This window comes from Mastigoproctus giganteus, unplaced genomic scaffold (assembly GCF_048544385.1).
Source record: "Mastigoproctus giganteus isolate SK-2022 unplaced genomic scaffold, ASM4854438v1 scaffold_15, whole genome shotgun sequence".
In the NCBI taxonomy this organism is placed as follows: domain Eukaryota; kingdom Metazoa; phylum Arthropoda; class Arachnida; order Uropygi; family Thelyphonidae; genus Mastigoproctus; species Mastigoproctus giganteus.
The window spans coordinates 4,513,440-4,541,058 of record NW_028328292.1 but is presented as its reverse complement, the minus strand read 5'-3'; the positions used below and the strand labels follow the sequence as shown (position 1 = coordinate 4,541,058).

The 27,619-nt window shown below is 36.3% G+C and overlaps 1 protein-coding gene across 2 annotated transcripts in view; it reads right to left on the bottom strand.

Annotated features, from left to right (window-relative positions):
• LOC150074916 (acidic leucine-rich nuclear phosphoprotein 32 family member D-like) overlaps positions 1-27,619 on the bottom strand; it is a 159,302-nt gene that overhangs the window by 59,577 nt on the left and 72,106 nt on the right. For both annotated transcript variants that reach the window (XM_090389394.1, XM_090389393.1), the window contains exons 3-4: positions 18,111-18,230; positions 1,982-2,138 (exon numbers count right to left, since the gene is read on the bottom strand). In XM_090389394.1, coding sequence (XP_090245520.1) covers positions 1,982-2,138; positions 18,111-18,230 — 277 coding nt within the window. The remainder of the gene's footprint in view (positions 1-1,981; positions 2,139-18,110; positions 18,231-27,619) is intronic.

The following is a 27,619-nucleotide window of genomic DNA, read 5'->3' as shown; positions in this document are numbered from 1 at the left end:
ATCAAATGCCTCTGGCGATTATAAATTAAAATTGTTATTAGTTTACCATTCAGAAAATCCAAGGGCGTTAAAAGGTAGCATAAAAATGAATTTACCTGTAATATGGAAAGCAAATAGAAAAGCGTGGGTTACCAATGAGTTATTTACTGATTGGTTTGTTAACCACTTTTGTCCTGAAGTAAAACGGTATTGTCAAAAAAAAAACAACTTTGAAGAAAAAGCTCTTTTGTTGTTAGACAATGCTCCGGGACATCCTACTGATCTTAACACGTTGGACACATGCATTCCTGTCAAAGTTGTGTTTCTTCCAGCAAACACAACTTCCCTGATTCAACCATTGGATCAGGGAGTAATAGCATCATTTAAAGCTTACTATCTGCGTCGAACATTAAGCAGTTTAACTGAACTAGAGAATAAAGAGGAAATGACAGTTAAAACTTTTTGGAAAAACTACACCATTGAAAACATTGATAGTTCTTGGAAAGAAGTCACTAAGAAATGCTTAAATGGAGTTTGGCGCAAAATATGGCCAGAAGTTGTACTAGAAGAAGAAAATAACATTCAAGAAATTAGAAATGAAGTTATCCAGATGGCTCAATCAATAGGTTTCAAAAATGTAGATGAAGAGGATGTTAGAAATTTATTGAATGCAGAAGATGATGGTTTTTCAATGGAAGATTTAGAAAACCTTGTTAGCAACGAAGACAAAGATAAAGAATGAAGACGAGGTTAAAGAAGTTCCTGCCGAAAAAGTGTTAACAACCAAAGATTTAAAAAGATGCTTAAATGACATTGAAAACGTTTTAAATTTTTTTAGTGAAAATGATCCTGATTTAGGAAGAAGTGTTATTGTTAAGCGATCAGTGTTAAATGCAGTCACTCCGTATAGGCAATTGTTAAATGAAAGAGAAAAAGAGCATAAGCAATTAACTTTAGACTCATATTTTAAAATATGATTTCACTTTGTATGTAAGTTGACTGTTTATTTAATAAAACTTTTCTTTGTTCGAAAAAAAAAAAAGCTTTTCATTTTCTTTACGTAGGAACGTATCCTTATTCTGGCCATAGTATTTTTACCTCTGAAAACGAAGTTTCGCTTAACGAAGTAATTTCATGGAACGCATCCTATTCGTTATTCGAGGTATGCCTGTATATTTAACTTAATACTTATGACAACCCAGTTCAGCAACTTGCTATCTATGAATTCTGTTTAGAGCTAGGAGACTTTCAGTTGCCATAAGGGAATGCAATTTGGTCTTAGGAATTCGTGAGAGAAAGTCAGCTGACTGCCAAATGAAGCAATTTACTATATTTAATTTAATTAATAAGTCATACAGAATCTGCTACGAGTGCATTAAATATATCAAGTTGCAACACTTTATTGGATTTATCAGCATTTGGTGACACATCCCCCAACTCTCTCTCTTTTCCTTACTCACTCTCACTCTCTCTCTCTCTCTCTCTCTCTCTCTCTCTCTCTTAGCTAACCAAACAAAGAATAACACAGCAAAATATTCTCAGGTGTTTATTACAGTTATATTTGTTAATTAAATTAAGAAAAAATTCCTATTTTAATGCAGTTTTATTACTTTTTGCAAAAATAAAAAGAGAAGGAACAAACTATATTTTGGCAAAAAGATGGAGAAACTCCATGGTACCAACTCTAGTACAACAGTGAGATAGAAAAGGGGATAAAACTGAGTGAAAAAGACAGCTTCTCTATCATAAATCCCGAGTTGGCCACTATGAAGAACATATTCATGGCATATTATTCCAAAATAAGATTAAAGAGAGTAGGACGATACTGACAGAAACTGAAAGGGGGAAAGGGAAAGACAGCAAAAAATTCTATATCTAATATTTTGAAAGATAATTATTACTGATTTCAAAGTTCTAAGCAGCTTTACTTCTAATAAAATTTCTGACATTTAATTTTGAGCATTTTAAATGCCTGAATCTGCAAAAATCTAGATCAACTTACCATCTTCTTCTGAATCATCAGCTTCTTTCTCCTCTCTGTCATATCCATCTAAATATTTCAAACTAGAAATAAGATTAAAAACCTTTTCTCTATAGCGATCAACGTAAGTCACCTCACAATTGAAAAGATCAAGGTTCTTCAAATTACTAAATTCCTTCTAAAAATGGAGAAAGAGAAGGAAAAAACACATTTAAAAACAATTTATTTATTATACCTGCATGCATCATTTTAACTCATCTACACAAATTTATCATATATTGAAATACATTAAAATGACTATGCATATCATATCAGGTGACTTCAGAAGCTGGGTAGTTGGTGTGAACTGCTGTAGCATGCATAGCTGAGTTGATTTCTTTTTTTTTTTTTTTTTTTTTATGTAAACCCCAAACACGAGAGGTATTAGAACCTATAGTACTTAGTACCGTGCTTGGGTTGGAGGTTGAGAAGATGAAAGAAGATATTTGTTGACATTGGACTTTAACTTCTGTAGACTGTACTTTTCAGGAAATACGTATGAAGGAAGGTTATTCCAGAAAATGGCAATTGAATGAATAAACGAAGATGAAAAGTTGGTTCTGTTAGTTTGAAGTTGGACAGTAAATGGATGCTGGCTGGTGGCTGCACATGTTCGGACTGTTTTGAAAGAGAGAGCGGAAATTATAGAAGCCAATTCAGAAGAACAGTGCCCATGGAAGTATCTGTAGAAAAGGCATGCAGCAGAAACAGTACGTCAATGAGACAGCGAGTGGAGAGACTCTGTTAGAGATGAATCATTAATTAAGCTAACAGCCCTCTTCTGAATGGAATCAAGAAGCCAGAGAGAGGTTTTCGGGGCACTATCCCAGATATGGGAACAATATTCCCATATCGGGGATAGTGCCCCATGGTAGGGCAGATGTGCGATTTATACAGAGTGAGCAGATGTTTGGAAGAAAAGTAATGCCAAGAGCGAAAGGGAAAACCAAGTTTTTTAGATGCAGAGGAAGCAATATTTGTAATGTGCTTGTGCAAGGAGAGATTAGAAGTCAGAATAATCCCCAAAAGAGATATATCATTTTGCCTAGAAATCTGAGTATCACCAAAGATAAGCATAGCAGCAGAAGAATCCTTTTTGCGAGATATAAGACAAGACTGAGTTTTAGAAGGGTTGAAATCAACCAAGTTGTCTTTGCCCCACTGGAGAATTACCCGAAGATCGGCATTTAAGGAATTGGTAGCCGATTTTCGAGAAGTTGAAGCTGATTGAGGAAAGGCTTCTCAAAATGGAAAGTGGAATGCAATGTGCTATCATCAGCAAAACTATGGATAGGATTTCCAGTTAATGGAAGAAGGTCATTAATATACAAGAGGAAAAGAGTGGGGGAAAGAACTGAACCTTGGGGGTCACCGGCATTAGTGGAGAAGTTAGAAGACAGAGAGCCAACTACCATCACCCTCAGTGAGCAATCAGAGAGAAAACTGGATAACCAATTAAAAAAAACAGTAGGCAAACCAAAAGATGGAAGCTTGTTTAGAAGACCTTTATGCCAAACACGATCGAAAGCCTTTGAAATGTCAAGAGCAACTACTTGGGTTTCACCAAACTTTTCTATTGAATTAGTCCATAAATGGGTAACACAAAACAGAATATCACCAGTGGATCGACACTGACGGAATCCATACTGGCGATCGTTGATCAGACGGAAGGCTTCTAGGCAGTTTAAAAGTTGACGGTTAATTGATTTCTCCATTACTTTAGAAAGAGTAGAAGTCATTGCAATGGGACGATAATTGGATGGGAGGGATTTGTCACCCTTTTTAGGAACTGGCTGGATATGAGCAAATTTACAAGCAGAAGGAAAAACACCTTTGGAATAAGAAAGTGAAAAAAGGCAACAAAGAATAGGAGTAAGTTCAGGAGCACAGGTTTTGAGAGCAAGTGGAGAAATACCACAGGGACCTGGAGCTTTCTTAACATCAAGATTCGTCAAAATCCTTCTGACATCCTTTTTGACAGAAGACCACAGGAGGCATTGAATGGAGCGTGTCGGGAATGGTGGGAGGTGTTTTACCAAGATTAATCATCTTGGTAAAACACCATGAGTTGGAAGGGAAATGGATGTTAGCAGGTCAGCTTTATCCTTGGCTGAAGTGACAACAGAACCATCTGGTTTGGACAGAGGTGGGAGTGGAGATGGGCAAAAGTTGCGGCCAATAGCTTTGGCATTAGGGCAAGGTTGAAGTGAGAGGTGCTAAAGGACCTCTCACTTCAACCGTGTACTTAGAAGGGTTGTTTGTGAGAAAAAGATCAAGCGTGTTGGCTGTATGGTTAGGATGGTCCGGTATTCTTCTAGGTAAATGAACAATCTGTGCTAGGTCATTAGTAATTGCAAAAGCCTCAGCATCTCGACCTGCTGGGTCGGTGTGACTAGAAAATGGAAGCCAGCTGGAGTTGTGAACATTAAAATCACCAAGGAAAATTACCTCACTGTTAGGAAATTTGGACTGGAGAAAGTCAAGTTGCAAAGAGAGGAAGTCAAAGAGCTCCAAGTGATTAGTGGAGTTGGGAGAACGGTAGAGACAACAGATGAATTTGACACGATGAGGTAGAGAGATTTTAAGCCAGAGAAGATCGAAAAGAGATTCCAAATTACCAAGTGTCTGATGGAGAATATCAGAACGGACATATGCACAAGTACCACCTTTGAGGCATACATGGGGTTTGGCAGAATGCAAGTGGAAATGGACATTGTTAAGATTAGAATCGAGACCATGTATATTTGTGAAATGAATTAGGAAGTGTTTGGAAGGTTTAGACCTTTTCGCAGATAAGCTTGCTCTATTAGTTTGACAATTCGTGGTGTATTCAATAGTAAGAAAAGGTAGGTGGGACATGATGTATGAAGTAATGAAATTTTTGGATATGGCGTACACATAGTAAGAATATACCCAGATCCTTGACATAACACTGGCTCGACAATGCTCCCTGCATACACACTACTCGGACTCCCTCCAGTCACTAACTGGCAGAGTAGAAGTAGCTGTTTGTTTGTTTGTTATTTGGTTTTTAGGAGCATTAGCAACTAAGGCCATATTGCTCCAGGATATGCGGTGGTCATTCCTTGACCTTTCCGCATCCTCTGTATTTGGTGGTGACGGACTCGAACCCCGATCTAATCAAGAAGCATTTGCTACGCACTGCTGCTCCTTCCCCCCTGGTACGGAGGCGCTTGTAGAAGTAGCAAAATTATACACTAGCTGATCCAGAAGCCTTCTAAAGAGTTACCAATAGATTCGGTCCGGTGTACTAACTAGCAGCGGCCTGTGAACACCGTTTTAGAGCTGTACCCTCGAAATATAAGGAAGATTGGATCTCGCCATGATGTTCATCATAACCTCAAAAGTCATCAGTTATACTGCATGATGGAAGAGATGGGGAAGAGTTGACCGGAACTTAGCTCTGGAGACTAAACATGGGTTCCACCACTTCAAGCCTCCAATAAGCAAAGTGGTGGTTTTGCACCAGTTGATGAGAGTCATCTACCAACTGGTATTGCCTGGTAACACAGAGGAGTGGCATTCCTCAATGTGGTGTGGGCGCCACACCTCGACCCCTGCTTACATTGGTTCATACCTGGGTAGTCACCCAGTGTGCTTGTGCATGGAGGTTATACCCAGGATTACTAACAGTCCCACCATCGTGAAGGTGCAAGCAGATTTGGCCGTCACAGACCATCTGGACTTCGCCGAAATTGGGTCTACTTAGCTTGAATGTCACCCGAATATCAGTTCCATCGGTATTTTAGACTCCCAGGTAGCCAGTACAGCTTGTCTGGCATATCTGAGAGAATGTCTGTGACATCCCCAAGGACCTAATCATATACTCACCATGACAGGTGATCCCCTTTTCTCAGTCATCTTTCGATCTCACACAGTGATATATTACAATAAAATCTGCGTTAAAAATTATTATATTATTCTGAAATTCAATTATTTCTGCTGTCTTTCCTTTGAAAGTTTAAATTGTGACATTTTATTACACTGCATAGTAAATTATAAAGAAAATAGTAAGCATATATAGTAATTCCTTATTTCACAAAATGAAAACTTATAAATATAGGTTATGATGTGACAATGGCACTGAGTGTTAGTGACAGTCAAAATTAAAGGTAACAATTAATTTAGAAGAAAATTCTTCGAATTTTTTCAAATGCTTAACTAATTGTCCAAATATGTCATACTTATTCATTCTGAAATACCTAATTAAGCATTTATTTTTTAATTCTGTAATCTAAGTTGTATTGGGGAGGAGAGGGTTCTCATAAATGAATATTTCTCATTAATTTTTTCACTCTCAATCATGTACGCCAAGAGAAAACAACTGAGAGATATTCTAATAATTTGTTTCCCTGCTTAAACAAAAGTGGACAACAATCTAGAACAGTGGTTCCTAACCACTGAGATCAACGGACCTTTTAAAAAATCAAAAAAGATTACAGATACCTTCAAAAATCAAAATGTTTGCGGACTGCCTATATATATCTTTGGGCATACTCTACGCTCAGACATGTCCATCTGATGCATGGGTTATGTAGTGTCATTGATTACTCCACATCACGTTCTGCCACTGCTTTAATGTCCATTTCTCTGGTTCTCTGAACCAGGATAGATGGTGACTTAACATGATGCAGACACAAAGGCTTACATGCAACTTTCAGAGCAGGATAATTCAATTTTTAAAATGTTTTTCGAATGGTTAGTGGTCCTACACTTATCCCTGTTCTGTCCATGTCTTTTGAGTTGGCTTATTATTGAGTCTCTTTGATTTCTTCTTTGTATCCAATTCGACTGTCAACATGTTCTGAAGGTCATTAATGGTTGTCTATCTGACTATCTATTTTATAGAAAATAGATAGTCAGAAAAAAATATAAAAAGAAAATTCAAAGTTTTATGTTGAAAACAACTCAACTTTATTCTTAAAAAGATATATAATAATAACTTTATTTATCATCGATTTGCTATACATAAAACGAACAATTTGATCAGTTCCAGAGGGTTCATTTTGCGGACCCCCCCCAGAACTGGTCTACGGACTGGTATACAGGATTCCATCAGTGTCGATCCACTGGTGATATTCTGGCTCATGTTACCCATTTATGGACAAATTCAATGGAAAGGTTCGGTGAAACACAAGCAGTTGCTCTTGACCTCTCAAAGGCTTTCGATCGTGTTTGGCATAAAGGTCTTCTAAACAAGCTTCCATCTTATGGTTTGGTAACTGTTTTTTGTAATTGGTTATCTAGTTTTCTCTCTGATCGCTCACTGAGGGTAATGGTAGATGGCTCTCTGTCTTCTAACTTCTCCACTAATGCTGGTGTCCCCCAACATTCAGTTCTTTCTCCCACTCTTTTCCTCTTGTATATTAATGACCTTCTTCCATTGACTGGAAATCCTATCCATAGTTCTGCCGATGATAGCACATTGCATTCCACTTTCCATTTTGAGAAAACTTGCCGGCTCAATCAGCTTCAACTTCTTGAATATCTGCTACCAATTCCTTAAATGCAATCTCCAGTGGGGCAAAGACAACTTAGTTGATTTCAATCGTTCTAAAACTCAGTCTTGTCTTATATCTCGCAAAAAGGATTCTTTTGCTCCTATGCTTATCTTTGGTGACACACTGATTTCTAGGCAAAATGATATATCTCTTTTGGGAATTACCCTGACTTCTAATCTCTCTCTTGGCACAAGCACGTTACAAATATTGCTTCCTCTGCAGCTAAAAAACTTGGTTTTCTCTTTCTCTCTCTGCGTTACTTTTCTTCCAAACAGCTGTTCAACTCTACAAATCACAAATCTGCCCTACCATGGAATATTGTTCCCACATCTGGGGCGGTGCCCCCAAAACCTCTCTCAGGCTTCTAGATTCCATTCAGAAGAGGGCAGTTAGGTTAATTAATGACTCATCTCTAACAGAGTCTCTCCACTCGTCTCATATACGTACTGTTTCTGCTGCATACGTTTTCTACAGATGGGCTGTTCTTCTGAATTGGCTTCTATAATTCCCGCTCTCTCTCTCTTTCAAAACAGTCCAAACATGTGCCGCCACCAGGCAACATCCATTTACTGTCCAACTTCAAACTCACAGAACCAACTTTTCATCTTCCTTTTTATTTATTCATTCAACTGCTGTTTTCGGGAACAACCTTTCTTCATACATATTTCCTGAAAATTACTGTCTACAGAAGTTCAAGTCTAATGTCAAGAAATATCTTCTTTCGTCTTCTCAACTTCCAACCCAAGCATGGTACCGAGTACTACAGGTTCCAATACCTCTCATGTTTGGGGTTTTCATAAAAAAAAAAAGTTTTCCACCTTTTACACAATAAAACACTGTAGTTCAAAGATGACAAGTTCAGTGGAAGTAAACTGAGCAAGGAAAAGCTTACTGCCCTGTTATGCTGCAACGAAAGTGGAACAAAGAATTTTTGCCACTGGAGATAGGAAAGCAAAACCTCTGATATATTTTTTAAGAATGTGCATGCTTCCCCTTGCACTTATCACAAAAACACTAAGGAATGGGTGACATTTCCTACTTTTGAATCTTTTTTATGATCATTATCATGCCAAAACGGGATTGCAGAAAAGAAAAATTTCACTCTTCATAGAACAGTGCGAAGCCTACCCTTCTGACACCTCGTATCTATTCCTCTTTTTCAATTGTACATGTCTCTTTAAACCTGTTGATTATGGTATAATTCAGTGTGTGGAGAAAAATTATAGAAAGACTAATGCAAGAGAAGCTAGATTTTGTACAGACCATGCAGAAGAAAATTTCATATTGTATGCAATGCACTTTTTAAAATCTGCATGCAATACTGTTTATGCAAATACCATATGCAACAAAAGCCTGCTTTGCCTGTTTTGACAAAGTAGGCTTTTGATGCATGCTTCCTGATGGCTTCCCGGTAGCAGATACGGGCAACCACATGATACTATCAGATAAAAAATGGCAAACTGCTGGGAACAAGATTAGTGCTGACAATTCAGATGAGTGTGAAAACAGAATCATTGTCTCCTAGCCTTCATTACTAGATGAAATGGAGCAGCACCAAGCAGAAAAGAGATGCTGATGATGAGGATGATGGTGAAGAACAAGAGTCAAGAGCTTGCACCAGTTTCAACAATGTCAAAAAATGCAGAAGCCATGAACACTGTGTGGTATTATATCTAGTTTTTATGGTGATGAGGATATCATTAATTATTTATCAAAAACGGACATGATTATTTACAAATTAGGCCAGAGCAATAACAAACGAAGCACTCTAGATATGTTTCTTTAAAAAATTTTGTTAAATAAATGCATCTTTTTTTGACTCTCACGAGATTTGTGTGTACATTTCCCCACTTATGATAATGATTTTTTTCCAGTCCCCTGAAAAACATACAAATAAGATTCCACTGTATTTTTAATTGAATATCAGTATTAGTATTTTATTATTAGCAATGGCCACTTGGTGCAAGGAAGCCTTTGGCTTATGCTGCAACCAAAAAAACTAATAATAAAATAAAATAAGAGAAAGGGAAATACACAACCACTGTGTTTCCCTCCTCCCATAGGTAATAATCCAGCTGATCTTTGAATTTCCCCAAAATGTCAGCTTCTACCACCCATGCAGGTAACTTATTCCAGTAATTTATAACTCGCTGGCTAAAATAAAACAGTTGATTTTTGATTTGATTTGGATTTTATTGGCGCATTAGCAACTCAGGCTATAATGCGCCACCTGCAATCCAGTCTAAACATCTCGCCCCGTAACTTGACATTATGTCCCCTTGTTCTAGAATCATTTATAACTGTGAAAATTTTGTCCTTATTCATTTTGCTTATGCCTCTCAAAGCCTTAAACACCTCAACCACTTCTCCTCTAAGGTGCCTAGTTTCCAAGCTCTGCAATGAACATATTAGAAGTCTTTCCTCATATGCACGCCCTTTTTCTGATCTCACCAGGTGAGTTACCTGTCTCTGGACTCTTTCAAGAAGCACAATGTCTTTCTTTAGGTGCGGTCTCCATACTTGAACACAGTATTGCAAGTGTGGTCTAACAATAGCCTTATATAATGGAATTATGATGTCCTTATCGCTACTCGCAATTGTTCGATAAATCATCAATAGGACACCATGGGCCTTCATTGCAACCAGTCTACAATGCTCAGAGAACCATGTCTGACTGTATCGTAACACCCAAGTCCTTTTCCTCCACTACTAGCTTTAGTTCAACTCCGCCAAGTGTATGTTATTTTAGGGTTACTATTCCTCAGGTGTAAGTACTTGCACCCTTGCTGGATTAAAGTATAGCTGCCATTTTTCTGACCATTCCTGAAGTCAATCTAGGTTGCTCTGCTTGGCGGTGATCATTAACTACTCTACCAATCTTTACATCATCTGCAAATTTAGACATCACGCACTCTATCCTTTCATCGATATCATTTATGAAAATCAAAAACAACAGTGGTCCTAATACTGATCCTTGGGGAACTCCACTTCTTACATAAACCCAATCTGAGGAATAACCATTTATCACAACCCTCTACCTCCCGCCCCGAAGCCATCCATATCCATCTAAGGATTTTCCCTGTGATCCCAACCCGTTCCAGCTTATAAAGTAACTGCTCATGTGGGACTGAGTCATATGCTTTGCTGAAATCCAAATGAACAATGTCAAAATTATTCTCTAAGTCCAGCTCTCGAGTGACCCTGTCAAAATAGCTAACCAGATTAGTTAAACATGATTTTCCCTTTACAAAACCATGCTGAGTATTCTTCAGAATTCCATTTCTATCTAAATGATCCTTAATTCTACCCTTGATCATTGTCTCCAATGTCTTCCCTACTACTGACGTTAGACTAACTGGTCAATAATTTCCCACTTCTATCTTAGAACCGCCCTTATGTATTGGAGATAAATTGGCACTTTTCCAATCCAACAGAATCACTCCCGAGTCAAGTGACGCTCTCATAATTACCCTCAATGGTTCAATGCACTCGCTTGCTGCCTCCCTTAAGATTATAGGGTAAATGCTATCAACCTCAGAAGCCTTACTGGCCTGTAGGCTCGAAAGTTTTTTCATTAAATAAATGTGAAATTTCAACATCATTAATCACATTTTTTAAAACTTCACTCCCTTAATTTCTCATTGACGCAAAGGGTTTTTCTTCTGCAAATAACAATGCAAAGTAACTGTTGAGTTCATCTATAACTTCAGCTGGGTATCTAATTCTATCCCATGTCCATTACATAAGGGTCTTATCTGGTCTGTCCTCTTTTTTGCATTTATATATGTGAAGAATTCCTTATCCTCCTTCTTTGCTCTTTTTGCCAGATTTCTCATAATTTGCCTTTACCAGCTTAATCTTTTCTGTGGCACTATTACAGATCAATTTGTAGCTGGTATAGGCTTCAGTACTACTTTTTATTGCTCTAACTTTTTCATGCTGTCTGTTTCTGCTCAAGTAATCTAGCAATTTCATCATTCATCCAACTTGGAATCCTCCTCATGGTGTCCTTTTTTAATGGCATATAGGCATTCAAGGTTTTTGTGATTAATGTTTTAAAGGTATACCATAATTAAATTGTATTCACTCTCTGTGAGATATCTAACAGAGGCAATGTAGCAACTTAAGGCATTGTAATTTCCTTTCCTGAAATTATAACCCATTCCTTTGCCTTTTAACTACTGCTACCTCTCTCTTCATCATCCACCTTAGAACTTCGTGATCACTTCCTGTATTGTCAGCCCTACTATGTCATCTGGTTCATGGGTGACGAGGTCTGTAGTATTCTTTTCTCTAGTACTTTCCCTGACATGTTGATACAAATAGCTACCATCTAGTTTATTTAAAATTCTGTCCCCCATGTAGAGTTTCCTTCCCATTTGCTCTAATGAATTAGAGGCAAATTAAAATCACCCATAATAAGACGTTCATGCTTACTTGCCCATTCCATTTGCACATAGAGGCTCTCATCATAATCTTTACAATCACCTGGCCCGTAGATTACTCCCACTCTCATTATAACTTTGCTTCCAATAATCTTACATACAGATTCTATGCTAGCATGCAAAACATCTGAATCCGGGAAAGCTTTCATTGCACTCAGGCTGTTTTTGATAAGAAACATGACCCCTTTATCTTCCCTATCCTTCCTAAATACATTATACATACCATACTGAAACTCATCATCCCCTCTCTCCGGGTGGCACCACGTTTCTGTAAGCCCTATTATGTCAGCATTACTTGTCCTAACCAGCAGTTTGAATTCACTAATTTTATTGACGACAGTTCTGACATTACTGTATAAACAATTAAGACAGTGTTCTTGTATAGTTAACTAACCTTAAAGTTATTTAAGCTCGTTTTCTTGGAATTAGCTGCCCACTCATTTGAAACATTTCTGCCCTCAGAACATCTTGCTATGTTCTGTTGTGGAATTCTTCAGGTATGTGCAAGTGTTATTTTGACAAATATTATCCAGATAAATGCATATTGATATTACCCTTGTCCCCCTAATCTAGCAGTTTCCCTGAACCTTTAAGATATCCTCATTAATAGTGGCAAAAACTCTCGCACCACCTTTGTTTAAATGTATCCTGTCTCTACAAGACAGATTCCTTCTACCGACAAGTGCAGGCCAAGCTGACAGAAATTTTCTCCCAATAGCCTTGCAGAGTCCTTCAAGTCTTGAGTTAATCTACAAGGCTTTCAGCATATAATCCTTACTTTGTGCCTGGGCAGAATTGCGCGCGCGCGCGCACACACACACACACACACACACACACACACACACACACACTGTGACTTAACTGGTGGCATTTCTTCAGCATGGTCCTGTATTTGTCTAACAAATCATCAGATCATTTGTGATTAATATCATTAGTCCCCACATGAATAATAATATTCTCTTTATCACCCTTAAAATCTGACAGTCAGTTGGTGACATCATTAATAGTTGATCCCGGCAGATATACCTTGGTTCTAGTCCACCTATCCTTATTGTCAGGGAAATGGCAAAAAATATTTCCTGTTTCCCTGACAATGGAGTCTCCTAATAAAACTAAGTCCTTTTGAACCAGCGTAGTTTGCACTTGGTTATTCTGTTCTGGGGCCCAAATCGGGAGTGCATCACCTTGATGGGTTACTAGAGTCTTGAGTCCCTGACAATCTCCCAGATACATTATTCTCGAGGGCAAGCACCTGTTTTTTCAGTGACTCAATTATTGTTGTTATGTTATATTAGCCTAGGGAACCATCAGACAAATTACAGCTGCAGTAAAAATTATCAGAGGGACTAGTTTCTCAAAGAAAATCAACTTCAAAAACAACACCAAATTCCACTATCTTCACGTTAATCGGGAAAGAGAACTGACCTTTAATGGAAAAATAATGTGTGTCAATGCAGGTCTTTGTAAGCTCTCAAGTTTTTGTCATTTGTTGCGCAATAGCCTTCATACAGAGGAAGAATTTTTAATTGCAGTAACAAAGAACTACATGCAAATAATAAATTTGATATCATATACAGTAAGTGCCGGTTATAGTGATCACACTTACAAATTGAATTTTGATTCTAATAAACGCTGATTCTAATAAGTGAAAAGTGGCGAATATTATCCACAGGCTATAAAAATAAAGATATAAAGCACGAAATTACACTTTATTAGCAATTAAATGATACGTGAAAATCAGAAAAATATTATCTACAGATTAGCAAAATAAAAATAAATTTATACTTACCTACATAGCTTAATTAATACATATTAATTAAACATAACACTTTGCAATATGATTATAATTTAAAATACAATAGTCACTTATTTTAGATTGCGTTAAATTACCACTACAAAGTCTAATTATAGATTTTTCTATACTGTATAACAATCATTTTCACGATTGCTTGCACCAGTTTCTTCCAACGCTGTCCTCAGAATGGCTATAGCATCACGATTTTGCCGGTTTGTAACTGGAATTCTTTCGGGTTAATCCTCAATTTCCTCCTCCTTGGCGAAATTATCAGTAATAGACTGGGCAATTTCCTCATCTGTTAATGTTAGATCTACACGCTAATATTAACGTGTAGATCACCATCTATGTCCATTCAATCATTAAACTCCCGTTTGCCCATGTCTTCAGGTTTTTCAACGTAATTAGTCCCCAGACTTAGTTGACCATCATGAATAATTAATCCACACTTTTTTAAGCAGTTGCTAATGCAGGTTTCAGAAACTTCCTTCTGGACAGTCAAATTCACTCTCTTTCTATTCAACTTTTTTTTTCTTGGTAGTAAAATTTAAAACAGTAAAAAAAAAATGCGTCAATCAATAACAAAGCACACAGCATGCACAAGTTGGAACTAACACAACACGTGCAACTTTTTACGGGGTAAAAGGTTTACAAGTTTAGATACGGGAACGAAGAGCAAATTCTGAAATTTTATTTATGTTCTTTTTTTTTTTATATGACTGAAGATTTCAGTGAAGGAGAAACACATTTCATCGTAATAACGTAAAAACACAGAATTCCAGCTATCGAAATTATTGTAAATGCAATAAGATCGAGTTTACTACCTGTTTATAACAGATTGTACAAACAAAAAAGCCCAATAAACCGAAAACTGCAAATTGTTTTTATTGTTTTATGGTTGTGACCTCCAGAAATGTACTTTAGAAAAATATCAGTGGCATTTAAAATTGATTCTTATAACTGAAGATGTGATTCTAATTAACAATGAAAGTATAGTGCATTTTATTGATTTGAATCGGTTCTTTGAAATTTGATTCTTTAAAGTGGCTGATTCTAATAACCAGTGATCAATGTAACCGACACTAACTGTACTTCAATTTCAGGAAGGCTTTTGATAATGTTACACATAAAAGACTACTGTACAAATTGGAGCAAGCAATGTGGCAGTAAGAGAAAATTACTGCTATGGATAAAGGGATGGTTAAGTGGAAGAAGACAGGGTAGCATCAATTGAGCACTCCTCTGTGTGTACTAACATTATTAGTGGAGCCCCAGACTCCAGACAGTGCTGGGCCCATTGTTGTTTTCAATATTTATTAATGATATTAATGAAGGCAGTCAGGCTTAATGTTTAAGTTTGCAGATGATAAAAAGCTGGCAAGGTGGTTAATGACAGTAAGCAACTGCAACAAGATCTAGAAAAATTAGGCTGATGAGTTGAGAAATGGCAGTTGAAGTTAAACACTGACAAATGCAAGGTACTCCACAGAACAAAAACAATTGTAACACCAGGGTACCTACAAGCCCATCAATGACAGGCCAAAACACCTTGAAACGCTGCCACCTGGGTAGTGGTAGCCACCGAGAATAAGTAACATTGGTCTTCTCCGCTGGTGAAGCATTGCTTATTCGAGGTAGTTCAATATCAGGACAACTCGTTGTGAAGGCATTCACAATATGAGATATAACAAAAATTATGCCATTTCATCTACTTCGGTGATTTACCACGAGCTAACATGATGTTATGCACTAACTTGTTCGGTCAGTAATCCCAGATTAACAACTGCTTGGTACTACACTCAGAGTAGAGGAAAGTGAAAATGACCTAGGGTAATTCTGCAGTCAGATACAAAGTTAGCCAGGACAGCTCATGGGGTTTTGTCAATGATATACAGGAAATTTGCTATCAGGTATAAGGGGGTGATTATCCCTTTGTAAAAGGACATGGTATACATCTTGAGTACTGTATACAGGTCTGCAGGTCTTATTTTAGGAAGGACATAGAGCTGCTGTATTAGGTACAGAGAATGGCAACAAGATTGGTGAAGGGAACAAAAGGGTGTTTTTATCAAGGAAGGCTTCAGTTCTGCAAACTACAGCATCTGGGGATTAGGGACCTGCAAAGAGATCTGATTGAGTTGTTTAAGGCCTTAAATGGATTGAGTAAGCTTAACGTTGATGGCATTCTTCCTCTTGTTGACACTACACACATGAGGGGGCATAAATTAACATTGAGGAAGGATAGTTGTGAACAGATGTGTGGAAGTTTGCCTTCAGCTAGCGGGTGGTTGATTGTCAGAACAAACTTCCATCTGTTGTTGTTGAAGTGGGTAGTTTGAATAAATTCAAGGAAGAATTAGACAAATTCTTGAGTGGATGAATGGGTGAGGTGGACAGGTTTTTTTTTTTGATTGATGCTCTATGAGCTTACTTTCTTGCATCATTTGCCACTACTAATAAACAGCACTTGAGTCTCACCAAAGATACTGCAACTGTTCAATGCAAAGAGAATGAAGAAATTAGGTGTGAGCTCAGTGTTCTGATGGGTGTTTACAGTAGCTTGAAGAACTGGAAGATGCTTGTGCATTAGCAACACAGCGGCAATCCACAAGGTGGAATACACTGGTCCCAAAGAAGTTAGTTACTGTCAGCAACTCTATTTCTCTGATAATAGAAAAGAAATCCTGGTCCTATTCCAGGGTATGTCTGCCATGGAAACAAAAGTTGATGACATTGTAGAGCTGATATCATCTTTTAAGGGCAGGAAAGGAATGATGATATCATTGTCACAAATGATAATAAGGGTAGAAGATCTGAGGATTTATTTAACAAGTACATGGCAATGTTGAGAAAAAGTCGCAAGTTAAGGATTAAATTAAGGATTAAATAAGAGGGATACATAATGAAAGTCTTGTCAATCATTTCGGCTCTTGAGAGACTGTGCAAGGCTCATGGAGTAGAATTTTTCTGTGTGGCGCATGCTTGTTAACAGGAGAGACTGTTAATATTGGGATGAGATACACTTACAGAGAAGCAGTGTTAGGTGGGTTGGAAAATGCTAGCCTAAATGCTAATATGAAAATGCTAATACACAGCCTAAGAGAAAAACAACAGCAGCAGCAAGCAGAGGTGAAATTGATTCTTGCAGTTTCTAATGAAACATGCAGCTGCCTGGAAAACAAGGTGTCAGGAATTTCAGGGAATGCTGGGGTGAAAAAAGCAAATACATGGGCCATGTTACTGTAAGAACAGGTGCATGTATACTTGCATGTACATTAATACTAAGAGCATAATAAATAAATTTGATGAATCTGAAAGTTTTGGTTAAGTCATCAAATTTGGACATTCTAAGATGTTGGAGACATGGTGTCACTCAGACATAATGGATGCAGAATTTGAATAAAGGTAGTACAATGTACATAGAAATGGCAGATAGGACAGGGGGGAGAGAGGGGTTATGCTCTTAGTTAAGAAGCATGTTAAATCTAAGGCAGTGCATCCAGTTGACATGAGTGACCAGTACAATGTGACAGTTTGGCATGACATAAAACACTAGGAAGTAAAAATGAGAGTGGGTATGTGTTATGGAGTAATTGTGCAGTAAGATATGAAGTTTTCCGAGAAGTGAAGGCAGGCTGCCAAGACAGCTCAAGCGGTTTTGTTCACAATGTACAGGAATTTTGCTATCCCTGTTAAGGTGATTATCCCATTGTATAATACAGTGGTCAGGCTACGTCTTGAATACTGCACACAGGTCTGGAGTCCTCATTTTAGGAAGGATCTAGAGCTGCTGAAATGGGAGCAGAGATAGACAGCGAGATTGGTGAGATTAATAACGGGGTGCTCTTACCAAGGAAGGCTTCAGTTCTGCAAATAACTGTGACATTCAAAGAATGTGGTTGATGGTTGGAACAAACTTCCATCTGTTATTGTTATGTGGATGTGGGTAGTTTGAATAAATTCAGGGAAGGACTAGACAAAACTACTAAAGTGGATGGGCAGGTGATGTGGGATTTTTTTGATTTTTTTTTTTTGTTTTAAATTTTTATTTGGCTGATGCTGTACAAGCTTGCTTTCTTGCATCATTTGCTACTACTAATTTAAGTTACTACAGTAATTCAGAACAACTTTTGGAGAGAAAGAATTTTATAATGATAGAATGTCATCAGCACGTCATGTGCTGACTATTGGGTAAATATTGCAAAATATTTTCTTCAGAGAAGTTATTTTACTTATTGCAATAGATAATGGAAATAATAGTAAAAAATAATGCAAGAAAACTTTAAGGAGGTAAATCAGAAAACAAGACGTTTTTAATACTTACCAGTTTAAAAGTTTTTAATACTTACCAGTGGTTCCAATGTTTCAATATCTTTTATTTTATTCCCACTGAGATTCAGGTGTGTCAGTTTTGGACTCCCATACAATAAATTTAAACCACCAGATATTCTATTGTCACTAAGTTCCAACTATTTAGGGGGGAAAAAAATGGAAGTCAAAAAGAAAGATATAAGACATTAAAAGTGGCTATACAGAACGTTCTGCAATTACATGACAATTAAGAGAACTCAATTTTTAGTTGAAAACAAGTAGAAAAGTTAGCATACACACAAACACACCATTCATATCAGTATTGTTTCGTTTATAGTTATTATGCAAAATCATTAACCTGAGGGCTCATGGATAATAACAATGCATTTTGTTTAATTTTCCTTTTAAGTCACAATAAGTACTATAACACAATAGAGTAAACAACTTTGAGTAATGACAATAAACAGCAGAAAAAAAGTGAAATACGTACTAGATCTAATTCTCACTCCGAATATCACTGTTTTTTGGTACACTTTTTGTATCGGTTATAAAGCAGAACTATGTTATTGTGTTGATTAGAGGTTTGCTGAAATAGCAAATGTGCATCTAATTCTAGATGGAGCTAAAGAAATTTCATCTGCTACTGAATGGCTTTATGCAGAAAAATATCCTATTATTAAATCTCTAACTATAAAATATTTCTTAAATGTGATGGAAAATTAAGGGAAAGTATTCTTGTCCTCATCATTCCAACACTGGAAGACAATATTATTTTACCACAACCATGGAAAAGAATATCTTGAATTCAGTTGAAGCAGATCAAACAACTAGTTTCAGAGATATTTGCTCAGTTTCGCTACAATTTCTGTTTCCAAGTGGAGAACACTCCCTGAATTTCAACTGCATCCTATTCATGTCTTTTAAACAAGAGACATGAATAGACCTAACCATACACCTGCTAATAGCAGCATCTTTAAATTATGCATCTGTGTGGTGACCAATTGAGGTACTTAAGGCTTTATAAGGGTTGAGCAGAATAAATGTTGATGGTATTTTCCTTTTTTTTTTTTCCAGACACACACAAGGGAACAAAAATTTAAATTAGGGGAAACAATTGCCTTTGGCCAGAATGACAATAACTAAAATAAACTTCCACCTACTACTGTGGAAGTGTGTAGTTGAGGTCTGAACAAATTATTAAAAGGAATATACAAATGAAGTACACCTCTCCCCTCCAGGCTGATGTGTAAGCTTGTCAAGTTTGTTTTTTTGTTTTTTTTCTTTTGCATCATTTTGTTAATATTAATACTAATACAATGGCTATGATTGTTCTGGTTGATTCTTCAGCAACATGAAAAAAGATCCACTCTTTGAAAATCAGCTGTTGCTAACAAAGCTTCATTCACTGAGAAAATGAATCCTGAATATCTAGAACATGCAAGCATGAACAGAAGAAAATCCAAATGCCATACAAACTATGGAACAGAAAAAGTGCTTCTCCAGCATATGGTACATACTGACTAAGAAGCAAATATGAGGTATTGCAGGATCCCTTATCTGAGCTGCAATTAGACAACACATAATGGAATACTAGCAACTTTTACTGATGCCAGTAGTTTCTGGTTATTACTTATTATTGACAATAATTAATTACAATAATTAGTACAATACAATACTAATTAATAATTAATTACAATAATTCGTACAATACTTCAGTACAATAATTAAGATGTACTGAAGGCTACCTCCTTCAGTACATCTTAACCTTATTGATTTTTTATCTGTAGAGCCACCTGAAGGGCACTATTTACATGGCAAGTAAACTGTCAGCAGGACCTATAAAGGTGAGCTCAAAATGAGTACAACGAAGTTGGTGCTACTTACAAATGTCTGTGTGCAAGTTCAAAAACTGTTACTAAATTAGTAACATATTAGTACAATTAGTACAACGAAGTTGGTGCTACTTACAAATGTCTGTGTGCAAGTTCAAAAACTGTTACTAAATTGTTTCAAAGTAAGTCTCACACCTTATGACTTGCCTGAGTCACCTTCAGGCAAGTCATAAGGCTTTCAAGCACATAATTTAAAAAGTAAATAATTAAAAGAAAAACTGTATACAGTTCTTTGGTAAGCAATAATGCTGTTATTTATAAAGCACCCAATTTACTGATTTTACCTACAACCAAGCACAAAACTTGAGGCAGCCCTTAGTAATATAACCTGTAAAGAGACCCTTACATATTTCATTTCTTACCCATTTGGTGAAACTTGTTTTCAACCAATGAGTAGGGCATTCTTAACTGTATTCTATAATTATAGAACATATACATCCAAGCATTAGAAAAAATAAAGCAAACATGCATGGGCACATTTCATTATTCATACACTTTAAGAAATCTTAAATCAAAGAAAGAAAAATTTAATACAGACTTCTCCACACAAAGTATTTTAATTGTTTTATTGGTATGAAAAGAACAATCGATACAGTTAAACTCTACACATACCCAATAACTAAATAAAACTGGCTGCATTTTGGATTTCACTATCAAAATCTATCCTCAGGCTTCGATTTTTGGGTTTCAGAGTTCTAAAACTTAACTACAAGAGATCAAACTACCACACTGAGACCTGGTAGGGTACAATTAGTCTATCAGAATACTGAAATTGCACTAAAACTCTTTACCATGTTTACAAAACAACAGAAATGCACAAAATAATTCTCTTTGGCTGTATTGTGTCCTGCTACACACTGTTTTGCAAACATGCAAGAAGTAGTACACATTATAAAACCCTGTTTTATAGAAATGGCAGCAGCAGTTCTATAAAGTAGTATGAATGCTCTGAGTCATCAAAGCATTCCTACTACTCTGAGCTCTTTGCTGCTCTACTCTGAGGAATAATTTTAGCTTATATTTAAATTAAAAATATCACACTAAACTAAGAGATGTAGGTACAATAATAATGCTACACCATTCCCATGTCAGACTAGAGTAGTATGTACATACTATGTATATATTTGTAGAAGAATAAGAGAAATTTACCTCAATATTATACCAGAGCATCACAGCTCTGGTTTATACTATCAAACTATATATAACCACTTCTAATATTAATTTTAGTCCCACGGAATTACTTATAAGAATATTGAATAGCATTTATATTATTCTTATATTGATGCAATGAACACTGAAAAATGACAGCAGAATTCTTTCCCACTTTGACTCTCATTTTTGATCAATTTCCAACACCAAGTAAAAACAATTTAACCTACTTTATCAGATAAATACAAATAACTGCACTACTAACTTCAAACAAAAAGATAGCAAACTAATACTTTTCATGTAACAAACAAGTTTATGTATACTGTGCATTACATTTCTGGCATATTAACAGATAATTATAATTCATGATTTCTAACAAAAAGCAATAACTTTCATGCCCAAACTGAAAATCTCATTTCTGTGCACCTGCTATATTGTCCATTCATTATCCCAACCAACACACAGAAACAAACAACAGCCAGTGCTTCAACTACAATATATAATATATGGATAGTTGATGTATATATATGAAAAAAAAATAAATAAATAAAAAAAAAATAATAATAATTGCCAGATTTCCATTGGTCCAATTTCAATGAAATTTGGGACGGCCTGACAAATCTTTCTAAAAGAGAAAAACATAATTTCAAATCATTTTTAAAGGTCCAAATAAAATTTCATGAAAATCCATCCACTAGGAGCTCAATTATACGTGGATGGACAGGCATGGTGCAGAAAATAGTTGTATTATGGATATATGCTAACAAGTCAAAAACATCTACTTGAGAGCTATAAAAAATTGCTCTCCCACAGTAGCTAGCATGGCACCCCAAGACATTAATAACTTTCTAGATTCAAACTTAGAATATCAAACCATGTAACAATTTAATCAGCAGTGATTCTTCATGCATTAAGAATCTGCAGATAAAAGAACCACTAGGTGGCAGTGACCACAGTGTGCTGATGTGGGATTTACTTAAAGATGTAACTACCATCAGGGGTAAAAGGAAGAGTTTTTGCTTTCATAAAGGTGACTACAGCAGTCTCAGACAGTTTTTAAATTCTGTACAATGGGATCAGCTGATGATGTTACCAACAGCAAATTCTAAATGGGAAGCATTTAAAGAAGTAATCTTGGAAACTACTAGGCTTTTTGTCCTAACTAAGAAATACTGTTCAAGGTTTAGGCCTAAATGAATGGCAGATGAATTAATGAGACTCGTGGCAGAGAAAAATGCATGGAATGCATATTTCTTTTATGTAAACGCTAGAAGGAAGGAGATGAATCAGATTGGTCCAATCGATATCGATGGTTCGATTGTTGATGAACCTGCTGAGGTAGCTGACAAACTGAATGAGTATTTTGCATCTGCATTCACACATGAGGAATGTCTGTACAGAAATTTAGGCCAGAAGTATATGAAACTCTAGTAGGGAGCTAAATGATTTTGTAATAACTGAGAGCAAAGTGGGGAAGAAATTGTTGAAATTGAACATAAGAAAATGCAACTAGAGTGGATGGGATCTATCCAGTTATGTTAAAGAATGCAGCAAAGGAAGTAAGCAAACCCATAACCATAATTAAGAAAGTTTCCTTGGACTCAGGGGAAGTCCCCATGGCCTGGAGATGTGCAAATATGTCCCCAATTCACAAAGGGGGATCAGAGTGTGACAAGTAATTACAGACCTGTTAGTTTAACTTCTATTCCTAGGAAAATAATGGAGTCACTGGTTAAAGAAACACTGCAGGATCATCTAGACAAGACTGTAGTAATAGGTCAGACACAGCCTGGTTTTGTTAAATGGAGGTCTTGTCTGACCAGTTTGATTGGATACTATGATGTGATCACAAAGGAACTCTATGCAAAAAATAATTTTGATATTATATACAGCAGAACTTCAATTATCTGCCAGGGTATGGGACCAAGACTATGACGGATAATAGAATATGTACATTAAAAATATTATACATACATTAGACTGGGTCACCTAACTTGTTTATTTTATTACATAATACATAACGTAATGAAATTTAATTAAATTTTAATTATTATTTATTTTTTACCTGGTCATCAAAAAATCATAGTACAGTACAGATATCCACATACATACCTGTTTTTTTTTAATATTTTGACTTAAATTGGTCTAGTAATGTCATAAAAAATTTTAAAGAAAACAATATTACATATATACAACTTTGTTCTAATGTCATTAAAGAAATTTAAAAGAAAACAAAAAAGAAAAAGAAAAAAAAGTCAGTCAATTTCTTTTGTTTCATTACACCTTGAGCCTTTTGGGAGGCAATGTTACAAATTTTACACAAAAGTAACACTTGCGTAGCATTTGCTTCTTGTACCTTGAACCACTCAATGCACTTTGACAATATAGTTTCAGCTTCACAGTGGCTATTTGTCTGTTGTTTCATTAGCAGCAGCATTTTCTTCTTCTTCAGTTTCAGAATCATCAGAAATTATCATTCTTTGCACAATTTCATCGTTGTCTAAAATTTCGCATCTGACGTCCATTTTGTTCATATCCAGCCAAACATTTACTTCCTCGATAGAAATATTTTTAAAACCAAGAACATTTGAACATAACTGCAAAATTTCAGTTTCTTTTGGAATGGTTTCTGTATCAGTTGAATATATTTCTGCCCACAACTTTTTCCAAGCTTTTTTGTATTGTTTGAACTGGAACATCATTCCAAGCATCTGCGATATTGAAAATTGCATCTTTTTTGTAGTGTAGCTTTTCCAAACCTATCAAATCTAATTTATTTTCTGCCGAAACAAGTTTTTGAATGAACATTTTGCGATAAAGATGTTTCATACTCTCAATCACACCTTGTCCATTGGTTGAATGAGAGATGTCGTGTTTGCTGGCAGAAAGTTGCATAATATTTTGCCGTCATCGCTTTTTAAATCACATGTGTATGAAATGAGTAGGTGCATTGTCCATCAGTGGCATTGCATATTAGGGTAAACCTTTTGATGCCAAATGTGATCTTACACATGGTACAAATATTTTATGAAACCAATCATGAAATATATATTGGCTGCTCCACGCGTTGTTCTGTGAGAAATATTCAACTGGAAAAACATTTAAATTAATATTTTTAAATTATCTAGGCCTTTTTGGTTTTCCTATAACAACCAAAGGCAATTTATGACTACTGCTGGCATTAGCACATACCATTATAGTGATGCGATCTTTTATTCTGGTGCCATATGTTCAGTCATTGAGGCCAGTGTCTTTTGAGGTAGTACTTTCCAATTAAGGCCAGTCTCATCACAGCTGTATATTTGGTCTTTAAACAAACTTCGATCAGCTATTTCCTTCTGTAGTTTTTCACAATAAACAGAAATTTCTGCACTATCTGCACTTAGCTTCTCACTCTGGATCAACAACTGTTGAATACCATAGTGAAACTTAAATTTTTCCACCCATCTGATGATCCTTGAATGAAGGATCTCTACCTAGTTTTTTATTGATTTCAAAGGCTTTTTTGATTAGGTCCCGACAATGGAATTCCTTGGCTATGTGTTTGAACAAACCACTGAAACATTGCAGCATCCAATTGTTCATTTTTTTAGCAAGCTTCATTGTTTTACGACTTTTAACATTACTGTCAGTGATTTCCATTTTCAACACACGTGATTTTCAATTTTGTCTGCATCACGCTTTATATCATTTACTGTTGTTCTTCCTACTCCATAAACCAATGCTATACTTATAGAACTTTCACCTTTCCTTAGACGATTGATTATTTCAATGTTTTGTAATAATCCCAACACCACTCGTTTACATTTCTCTGTCATTTCAATGGGTTTACTAAACAAAAATTATTAAAACATGAAAGAAGACATTAAAGTAAAACCGTATAGAGTGAGTTGTATACAAAGATGAGTGACACAGGGCACCAATATCACAATGCATTACGGCGTAGTTGGGTTAAGTGATGGTTAACAGAGACTGCGGTAAATAGGCTGATGATCAATTGAAATTCTACTGTACTTGGATTTCAGGAAGCTTTTGATACTGTTGCACGTGGAAAACTACTCTATAAATTGGAGCAGTATGGCATTAAGAGCAAGTTGCTACAATGGATAAAAGGATGGTTGAGTGGGAGAACACAGAGTGGTTATTAATGGCCACCACTCTTCATGGACTAATGTTATTAGTGGAGTACCCTGGAGTTCGGTGTTGGGCCCATTGTTGTTTGGTGTATTTATCAATGATATCGCTGATGGTATATCAGTCTTACAGTCGAAGTTTGCAGGTGACACAAAGGTTGGCAGGGTTGTTAATGACATTAATGATAGTATACTACTGCAACAGGATCTGGAAAAGTTGAGCAGATGGGCTGAGAGGTAGCAACTGAAGTTTAACATTGACAATATGTAAAGTACTGCATATGGGTAGCAGTAACCCCAAAATAATGTACCAACTGTGTAGTACTACACTCAGGGTAGTGGAGAATGAAAAGGACTTGGAGGTAATTGTGCAGTCAGATATAAAGTGTTTTGAACAGTGCAGACAGGCTGCAATAGTAGATCATGGTGTCTTGTCCATGATATACAGAAATTTTGCTAGTGGGGATAAGGTGTGGCAATGGTCAGGCCACACATTGAGTACTGCATACAGGTCTGGAGGCCTCATTTTAGGAAGGATGTAGAGCTGCTGGAATGAGTACAGAGAAGGGCAATGAGATTAGTGAGTGGAACAAAGGGTTGCTTTTACCAAGAGAGACTTAAGTTCTGCAAATTGCAGCATCTAGAGACTAGGCACCTGTGAGGTGATGTGATTTGATTGAGGTGTATAAAGCCTTGAGTGGTTTCAGCAAACTCAGTGCTGATGGGATTCTTTCTCTTGCTCAGATTACTCACCTGAGGGATGATAACCTGAGCAAGAGAAAGCAAGGGCAAAATCTGAGTATTACTCACTCACCTCAATTGAATTTGTCCTGAGAGGACAAATTCAAATTGAGGAAAGACAATTGTAGAATAGATGTGCAGAAGTTTGCCTTTAGCCAGTGGGTGGTCGATAGTTGGAACAAACTTCCATCTGTCATAGTGGAGGTTGAAAACTTAAATAAGTTCAAGGCAGAACTAGACAAGTATTTGGAGTGAATGGATGGGTAAAATGGGAAGGTTTTTTTTGGCTGATGATGCATAAGCTTGTTTTCTTGCATCATATGCCTCTACTAATGCTAAACTGCAAAATTTTACTAACCAATTACTTGGTTAACTTTTCCTTAAAAAAAATAAAATTATGTAAAAGGCTTCTTTTTGAACTCAACATGATAGGAAGCCATCCCAATAAAACCAAAGTGCGCATGAAAAACAGCTTATGTATGTTTATATACAAAATTGCAACAATCACCAGCTTTCTACTGAGATAGGAATCAGCTTAGAATCCAATTAACCTCTACTGCAAGGGTGAACAATCTTTTAGGCAGGATGGCCACAGTGAAAGGTGTAATATGCCTTTAGGGCTGCTGCATTCAACTATCTCTACTGTAACTAATGCAAAACTGACAATTACAATAAAAAGAGCTGAAACTCATTCTGAAACTTGGACCGGCTTTTGCTTCAAAAGAGAAATAATATTCAGTTTCATTTTTGAAACTGAAATCCATATTACGTTATGTAATATGGATTTCGGTTTACATATCAGTGTTAAAAACATATTAGAATTCTCTTCAAGAGAACTTTAATTTATTTGGTTTCATGTGAGGAAAAGTCTGTTCAAATGTAATGTGTTATCAAATACATTTGCCAAATTTCGTGCTAATTTATATAACTCAGAAATAGAAATGCTGATAAAGAAGCATAAAAAATGAATTAAAGCTTCCTGGTAGAAATTACCAGGCAAAACTATATCATACAGCAGTTTAATCAACTGAACTTGCAATTTTTGTGAAGCATCACTAACTTTAATGGACACTGGATTTTCAAAGATACAGGGAACTCTATAAAATCCAGCACATTTAACAAGAAATTATCATTTTACACTCCAAAAATATTAAGCAAGCAACCCAGCACTCATCTCAATGATTAATTTGTCTTTAAAATCCGTGCAATATAGGGTGATATTTCTCACTTGAATAAGTGCTATCAGTTATTTAGCAAACTTCATAACACTGCACAAACTGCTCTTGCCAACTGCAGCTATGTGGTTGATCACATAGCGCACACCAAAGTAAGCCAGTAACCAATATGATATCACTTTAGAATAGCTGGGAGTGAAGAGAAAAAATTCAGTCTCTATGGTACTGCTCTGGTATAGCTGGAAAACAATATGCTTCATTAAATCTATTAAATCTCAAAGAGAAACTTACTCGTGCACACAAACAATGGATTTAATGCCACACAAACAAGGATTTTGCCACTAATATTACCTGTTACCATAATAGTTTGTCAGCTGCACGACAAAATGAAACTTTAGCATTAGCATTACTAGAGACACACAATGCAAGAAAGCAAGCTTATACAGCATTAGCCAAA